The 9,080-nt window shown below is 39.9% G+C and overlaps 1 protein-coding gene across 5 annotated transcripts in view; it reads right to left on the reverse strand.

Annotated features, from left to right (window-relative positions):
• Nucleotides 1–3,695: 3,695 nt before the first annotated feature.
• The window catches only part of LOC111262164 (uncharacterized), a 79,403-nt gene continuing 74,018 nt past the window's right edge, over nt 3,696–9,080 (reverse strand). For all 5 annotated transcript variants that reach the window (XM_022836209.2, XM_022836210.2, XM_022836211.2 and 2 more), the window contains 3 exons: nt 8,708–8,952; nt 7,774–8,450; nt 3,696–5,844 (listed from right to left, as the gene is read on the reverse strand). In XM_022836209.2, the coding sequence (XP_022691944.1) occupies nt 5,678–5,844; nt 7,774–8,450; nt 8,708–8,952 (1,089 nt within the window). In that variant the 3' untranslated portion in view covers nt 3,696–5,677. The remainder of the gene's footprint in view (nt 5,845–7,773; nt 8,451–8,707; nt 8,953–9,080) is intronic.

Raw genomic sequence — 9,080 nt, forward strand, 5'->3', positions numbered from 1 at the left:
GTTCGAGGACAGATAAAAGAGTTGGGTTTGGCGAGTCTCAAAATGAGAAAACTGAGGCCGCATTAGGGATACTTTTATAACCAATTGAAACAAACAAGCCTAAAAACCGATCGATAAAGAATAATAAAACAAAATGCCGGATACGATAATTAAAAAGTGGGGATGGAAACGCTATAATCCGGACGACTATAGGAACATTGAACTCATCGTAGGAAAGCTGTCGTGTGTGAACAAACGTTTACTCTTCTTCTATATAGGACTTAGATCTTTGTTAGGACTGATGCAAGGAGCTATAAACAGCGGCTATATCTAGTTATTCGTTAAGGGACTAAAACTAGCGGAACGTCAAAGCACTTACTTTTAGGACACGATCCTGAGCATATGTGTGCCGACAATTGCACCAGATTATGTGTAGTACGCAAAGCTCTTCTTTTACTTTTTTTTTTTTTCTTCTTCTAACTTAGAGTGCAGCGATAAATCTAGTTTTGAATCTTCTTGAAGTCCTGAGGCATGAACATGACTAGTTGGTTTTCTGAGATCATTTGCACAGGAACAGGTAGAGAGAGAGAGAGAGAAAGAAAGAAAACGGGTGAGAAAGAATGAGAGAGAGAGAGAGAGAGAGAGAGTGGTCAAAGCTTCAAAAGAGTCTCAACGTTGAATGCCAAAAAGCCAACAATTCTCTCCTAGTTAAGGAATCTTTCAATTGCATGAAACGGTAACGTCACCAGAGAATATATGGCAGTCATCTGATTAACGGAATGATAAGCGAAGCTACACGAAGGGCAAACAGAAGATGCAGAACAGCATACTAACCAGCAAACGACCAAAATAATAGTAACATGGAATTATAATTGAACGAGGACAGGTTGGCGATGATTCAGCCCAAATGAAGTCAGAACCAAGTGGATAAGCAGAGAAAAATAGCAACAAGACGAGCAAAAGTCATGGAAAAACAAAGTTGACGCAGCTATCGCGCTTCGATGACGATCCCAACTTTATATACTATTACCATTAGTATTGTTTGTATTCGCATTTTGTAAAAGATCACATAAGTAATTCATACTACGTGACAATGATGAGTGGACGACGAGCATGAGGATGATATTAATATTAAAAAAAAGTTAAGTACGCTGGAGAAAGATTATTCTTATTGATATGATCATGGCGGTGTTGGATACCATAAAATGGTAACGACCGCCGCCGGTAACAGTGCCGATAATGGTGATGATTCGAGGCGAACAAAAGGCTGTGAAAGAGTCACAAGTCGTAAACAATTCTATGTGCTAACACAAAATAAAACACCCAGAAAACTCGGTATTAATTTGTGTTTGCTTTTATGCAATAAACGGTTTGAGTACAGAATGTGGATCACTTAAGCAGTTGTTCTCCAAGGCAAGTCTTATTTTTCCCAATTTAGCTATCTGTATGAAAGAAATGGGTGTCTCTCCTCTGCACAGGGGAGAAGGGGCGGGGGGGGAGGAGGATTGAGGGAACAAGCAGTCGAAGCAGTTCGCAGTGATAAAATGCCGACTGCATGAAATTAGGTAGCTTGGGTGTGCTTTTAAAAAACAATACGCGAAGACCTCACAAGATGACATCCATTAACTGGTAGTTGCAATAAGAGAACTGGGAGAAAAAAAGAGGGAGCTACGTGGTCGTCAAGCGGGCTGAGGTAACGTAATAGAAACATTTAAATTAACATCTGATAGATGGTTATAAGTTAACACTGGAAAAGAGTTGGCTCTTCATAACTTGGATGATTTCAAAGATGCAAACTTAAAAAACGTGTAATTGAAAGTCAACTTGAAAAATCTACTTATAGACACCACAGCGATACAACGAATCAATGGACCAGGTTAGTTAACGATTGGAATAACAACTGAGAATAGCCAAGCCAAGCCAAGCCAAGACAAGACAGTTGACACTAACTATTGGATTCTGTAACGTACGTCTTTTACACTTAAAGAGGATATTGCGAAATGGATAAAGTTCTGCTGCATTTGGAAAATTGCCCTTGAGATGTGCCCTTAAGACGCCAACTTGGCTAATAAACTTTATATATGCTAACTTGTTACAGGTTGTAATCGATAAGTGGTTAATATAGTAAAAACAAGTAAAAGAGTGACTGAAATCCTAAAATCCTAATAAGGTGGGATGACTGCGAGAGAGTAACGCGATTTATGCACTAGGCTTGAGGAATTACACAGTAATCTATGAGTTACAAACTTGCCTGGGTAAACTCAGATAGGCGTCCAAAGCCCTACATTAACTAATTTAGGGAAACAATTTCCAAAATTCAGTTTTGAGACAATGGAAACAGGTGAAGGCTGTGTGTCCCCGTGAAAGCTTCATGGATAACGTATTTGCCTTCTAATACTAGGGACACGTTGTGGTCTGGGTTCGGATCCAGGCATAGACAGACTCCGCTTCGTGCTGGAAGTCAGCTGTACGGTGGAATGTTTTACGGTGATACCGGACTTAAACTCGAAATATAGAGGTAAAGGTCGTGTAATGGTCCTGTAAAGCACAATGGTGAAAAAACGCCTGGGCAGAACGAAAGATAATTAAAAGCTGTACAGCACTAGCTAGCCACTGTCATTATCATAATCATTGCTAAGAAGCTGCCCATAAATAGCTGCCAAATGCCTTCTGGAAGAGTGAAGTGGCTAGACCAATATTGATAGTCAAGCTCGCAAAGCCTTCGGATTGAACGCTTAGCCCCATACAGACCGCAATGCTTCCTCCGTAGGGGTCCACAGCTCCTATCATGCACATGCTTTCAGAAAATTGAAGAAAAGAGACGCTATTCTCAAGTCCAGGTCGAGTTTGGGAGTTGCCGATCGAACATTTTGGACACGCAGCCCGTTCTGAGAAAACAGGGAAAAAGATTGGCAATACCTGTGAAATCTAAGGCGTACGCACCTGCACATGTGTACCGTATCTCTAAGGATCACTGGAACCGAATTATCTTTGTGAGCATTGGGTATGATTAGGTTATGAAAACAGACAATTCACAGAATTGCATTCTGTCAGTGTGCAAACGAGAAGATGGAAATGACTTTCTTTTAACGTAAAAAGGCTTGTTCACCTATCGTGTCCCAAAAATCACTTTTTTCTTTAATGGTATATTTCACTGTGAGTATACTACGCAGCCCTTCCGACGCCCATGATTATTCTATAGTAGGATGAAAAAAAAATATAATACATTTCCTATTTTATTTGTACTTACTACTTATTTGTACTTGATAATTATTATTATTATTATTTGTGTTACTGTGAGAGCGTTGGCGTTATCATCGCCATTGGTGGCGCTGCTGCGGCCGACGCACCCAGTGACAGACGTACGATTACATCTTTGCTGGATAAAAATTGATATTATACAGCTAATTATATATCGATACTGTATCGTTATAATTTTTTTCGCATTTTCTGAAAGTTTTGTAGTTGTATTATGTTTGTCGGTTATTTGTAATTGGAAAATAACCGCAAATATCGTTTAAATAAAAAGCAAATACTGCATAATTACTTACTAGATCCCTATAGCGAAGCTGCCCTCCCAGCAGCAGAGGATTTTAAGTCGGTTTTTTTACAGACGACGCCATAACAAATCGGTCGAATGTTAAACATTTTCACAGGTGCGCTATATATGTAAGCTCTGCTTTGGATTTCGAAGCACAAGCAAATTAGAACACGTATTTTTGGTAATACAAATTTTTCTTTTATTAATTGTTCTCTACACACCCCCAACCAACCATTCTGCATGCACCATTTATCTATAACCCAATAGGTAATAAAATATACCCCATAGGTACCATACTGCGAGTGGTGTTTCCTTTTTTCTCTTTTTTTCATATTTAAATTTATTATTATTATTCTTCATTATTTTTATTGTTAAAAATTGCATTCACATTTTTAATTTCAGAACATTTTTTGGTAGATAGACTTAAGTTTGTCTCCGCTTTTTTTTTTTTGGCACGATGCTCGTGTTTCTTGATCTGCTTACTGCCGTTATTTGTTGTCTACGACATTTTTCGTAGTTGATCTGAGCTTTCACACAAATAAGGAAAACAAATTATATCGCTAATTAAATAACAGCTGTAATGTGAATCTTTCCCGTGACCGTCCTTCAACTTCATGATCGTTGTCGTGTGGTGGTTTTTATTATGACAATAAATACTTAATGTAGGCATTTACTGGATGGTGACGGATTTTACAGCCCCATTCGATGTTACAATGTTGTAGGGAAGGTCAACGGCGATGATAATTGGGTCAGTCATCGGTTAAGAGCAGAGCAAAGTGTACTAAGTGGAAGGGCAAATGGACTTGATCGTCACTGGGTCCGATAGTAGGCTGTGTGCTATTATTATGATTTTGGCTTGCTATACGCGAGAGTTTGTCAATGCTGATGTTAGCGTTTTACTTACCAGCCGCGTTAACAATGTTGGGCACGGTCTCCACAGTGACCATCGTGACAATAGAGGATTTAGGAAAAGTTCATCGATGCATCAGCTCACATATAATTTGATCGACTGATCAATTGAAATCAGTAGAAACATATATTTCTCAACTCTAGTTTTTTAAACAATATTACATGAAGGATAGTTCGTGGTAGCAGTGATGGTAATTCATCATTTTTCATTCATTAATATTACTTTTTTTTTTTCCCTGTACTCGAGCCTGCAGAAATACATAAACATGTAGTAGAAGCGGCATCTCTCGTTCACAGTTTATAATTATATTTAGCTAGGGTTCGCTGCTGACGGCTCCTCACATTCGCATTTGCTGCTTTGCAGAAATCTTGTAAATAATGTTTTGTTGGTTTTTCTTTATTATCAGGTTTGCATGTTTTGATATTGTATAGATAATAGATGAATACAATGCTTTTCTGTGTTCTTTTATGTTGCTGGTAGAGTAAGTAATAAGCATTAACTGTATTAGAATATGATAATAATTAATATAGTTACTATTATCCTCAGTATAGTATATACTGAATCGTCTAAATACTAGGGAGATATCGGGTACGCATATTTATATTCGATTATTATTATTTCTATTACGACGACTCCTAAATCTCCCAGTCGAAATAAGACTTTTTAGATTACTACGTCATACCAGACAGTACACAGAAGACCGTATTTTTCATTTCATCTTTTATGATGTTTTTTGTTTACTTGATAGCTGTTGTATACTTTTCTACAATTCCGCTAAATCGAATAATGATAAAATCTATCAAATTGTTACTTTCGATTTTTAATTGTAAGCAAGCACGCTTGTTTACTATCACCGCTGGGTGCCAGAGACACAAATTTCTTCCAGCAATATTATATATTAAAATAAATGCAAATATAAACACTTCATGAGCGAACAAATAGATAGGCCACGGTGCCAAATCGGATATGAATATTGTACGTATGAAAGACATGAGACTATTTTCAAGTCAAGTCCTCATTGGGATTCGCCCGTAACCAGACAGGTCCCTAACGTGCTGCGGCCCATTTCCACAAACTTCGCCATGAAATATTTATCTTTTTATCAAGTTTATTCTCTCTGAGTCACCTTAGGGCAGCGCGCGAAAGCTGCTGAAAGCTATTTAGTCTAGTAATGATTATTTTCTTATAGGTAAATGTCTTCTGCTATGATTTTGCACCGAAACAGAGATGCGTGCTCAATATTGCGTTTAGTTCATGCCAACGCTCCGGACGTTGCGCTGGGCCTGAGCACGTACCTGCTGCGCCTGTTGCTGTCTAGCACGGACGACCTCTGCGTAGCTCCGCGTGAATCGAACGTGCGGTGGCACCGTGGCCTTCAACTTTTCCAGGTTACACTCTAGATGAGACTCCAAATCTGGAAAGAGAAAAACAATACGGCTAATAATAGAGGAACACCGTACGTTGTTAACTGGTCTATCTCAGCGTAGTAACACTGCGTAAACAGACATGAGCTTCGCGGCAACAGATACGATTACAGCCGCATGGCTGATTCAAATGTTATCTTGGATATCCTTTTTCATTTTTGCATTAAAACATGTTTGAAGTTGAGACCTTCAGCGAGGTATGCTTAATTATGTACCGTAAAAACACAGGCTATTGTATACGGTTTCTATAAATAAACTGGGATAGTTAATGATATATGTTTTAGGAAGATTACATTTTTATCTTACAGCCTTTAGGTGAAGCCGTGTATATATGTATATATATAGGCGCAAAAGGTCCCAAGAGGGCCAACCGTTTCCAGATGCACCGGAAATGGCTTTTGAGCCATTTAGAGAAATGTTCAAACATTCTAAATTAAAACGCTATTAAGATCTTCGAGTTTGCTTGATTGATGTCCCTCTCGGACTCTCCACAAGCTATAACAAAACGGTCGCTTTAGGGTATTTACCGTCGATTTGAAGTAGAGAAGGTTTGAGGCTTGGTAAATGTTGATTTAATGAGAAAACACTGAAAAATAGCTGATCTCCTTTAAAAACTATGGATTTATTTTAAAAAGACGTACTTTTTTTGTGCAAATGCTGGCGGATGAGCCCATAGTCACTACGACAGATAATCCACCGAAGTTTAATCGAATTCAGACAAAGCGCCCTGTATAACTTTAGTTTACTGCTTTCACTATATAGTGAACAAAGTTCTACGAGTGAAAGCCCCAAGGTCGAAAGTTTTAAATTAAAAAAAGATCAACCTTTACTCTACTTCGTCTTTTGTAGCGGTCAAAATGCTGTCGAACTAGCACGAGATGCTGTACCTAATGCAGTGTGAACTCGATAGTTGTGAGATCTATTCGGAAGTTTAATAACAGCATATGAAAACCAGAGGATGCACTGCGCGCTGGTCGCCCGTTACAGATCGGTAACGATCGCCTGAAGCCACTTTTGAAGGAAGACGGCCGGCAACCAAATATTGACTTCAACGAGAAGATAAACTGCAGCCAATGATTATCGATAAAGATTTTTAAGCTACCCCATTTACTGCTAGGGATATAGTATCACTACAGAAATTAACGGCCTAAGTGCCGCATAAACTGAGCGGGCGGCACAAAAAGAACGCGGTTTCCCATAGCTTCTCAACATTTAGCTCTATACATAGTAACACCCAGCCACGCCGACAGTAACTATATAGGATCGTCACTGTGCCAAGAGGAGAATGAACGCCGCCTTCGATATTCCGCGGTAATATCGAGGGCAGTATTCACTTCGACGTAAACCATGTCACAATTAAGCTAAATTTTCATTCCAAGAAAACCTGGCACTAGAAAAGTTTTAGATAGTGAAAAATGCATGGCGGGCGTCTGTATCTAACCTAATTGAACCGATCGACCGAACGAGGATATTCAAAAGAAGAAAACTCGATAGGCGGAGGAATGCTTGGCCGCATGTAACAATGTTCAAGTCGGAGGTTTATTAAATATACCACGTTCTTCGGACGCCGCGCTTACATATCGTCACGATTTACGATCACTTAATTAGTAATGGTACATTTGACAATGAAGAATATCTCAAAATTTTGCTGGCCGGGTCCTTCAATAGCAGACATTTATATATTTCAGAGCAGGCTAAATAAATATACACTAAGACGTGCTAGAAGGTCGTGGAGAGTGACGCTCAATACATACTCAATTAATTCGCATAAAAAACTTTTTTTCGCGAGCTTTTAGGTAGCAAAATACCAATTTACCAATCTGAACCAGACAGAAAAGTTTCCTATAGCAATGTGCTGGGCAACAGTTCTCTTAGGTTGAAATGCAATTAGATAACGGAACATCGGTAGGGATAGTTACCTGGCAGAATTGGCGTCGGCTGACGATCACTCGTGATTTCGCACATCGGCATCTCCGCCACCTTCTTCTTTAGGACGGCGAAGATCTCGGCGAACAATTTCTTGTACTCTGGAGGCGAGTGCTCAAAGTGTTTGTTGAAGGTCTCCTGGTCGGCTTCACTGAACGAGGCCAGGCAGGAGCTAGCGTTGCGAGCCTGAGTTTGGCCACTGAGGTGCACGGTACGGTTCGTGGAGATTGCTGGCTCTGTTGCTGGTAGCCTCAGAGACGATCTCGTAGGCGCTCCATTGATCGGCGACGTCTGCTCGCTACATCCTCGCTTCTTCAGCACCTGGATCTCTGTTTGGCAGGCAGCATCTTTCTGACCATTTGGTTCTCTCGTCGTCTCAATAAGCAGATGACTATCCGAGGATGTTGTTTCCGAGCAAGTGGAAACGACTGCATCGGTGTCGCTATGAATTTGCGAGTGCACAGAAGCCGCCATTGCTTGTTCTGCCTCGATATCTCGCTTACGTGCTTCCAATAACGCTTCATACTTCTCAATGAGCACGCGGTACTGCATGTCGAGTTCGTATAGAAGCGTGTTACCTTTTTCTACGGCTTCCGATTCTTGTTCCGCCCCTGAGTTCATTCCAGAGTCAACCTCACATTGCTCATCTTCTTCATTCAGGCTGTCGCTTCTAGGACAAATCCACAAAACCACACAGGACATAATGAACGCGTCCATTTACAAAAAGGACTTAAATGTCACTTATATGAAAATATCGTACTCTTCCATTGAGATCATACTGTATCTTCCGAGATGTATGGATCCTAATGAGCAATTCGATGCTAATCAGCGCATTTAGATAATGGTTTCAAATATAACACAATGAGTACGTTCCTTTACTTAAAAGTATGAAAAGTGCGATAGAAGAAAGAATCTAATGGTGCTTACTTGTTGTCCTTAGATAGGTCAAGAGAAGGAACTGTGCCCCCCATCTCCATCTGAATGTTGAGGCTGAGGCGTTCGCGCTCTCGTGATGACAGAAGCTCATCGCGAAGGCGTGCGTTTTCCTGAACCGATCTCTCAAGTTCAGATGAGAGATTCTCGCGCATCCGCTGTTCACGCGAGATCTGACTACGAAGACGTACCAATTCGGACCGCAATCGAAGCACCTCTTGCAGCTCAAGAGGTGTATCCTTTCAATTATAATTAGAAATAAACTATCATTTATCAAGTGTAGAGAACTCAATATAAAACGAGAATCGCAGTGAGAGGTAAACTTTTAATTTGAATATTTCTTCTATATATATATATATATATATAT

This window comes from Varroa jacobsoni, unplaced genomic scaffold, assembly GCF_002532875.2.
Source record: "Varroa jacobsoni isolate VJ856 unplaced genomic scaffold, vjacob_1.0 scaffold_630, whole genome shotgun sequence".
Taxonomy (NCBI): domain Eukaryota; kingdom Metazoa; phylum Arthropoda; class Arachnida; order Mesostigmata; family Varroidae; genus Varroa; species Varroa jacobsoni.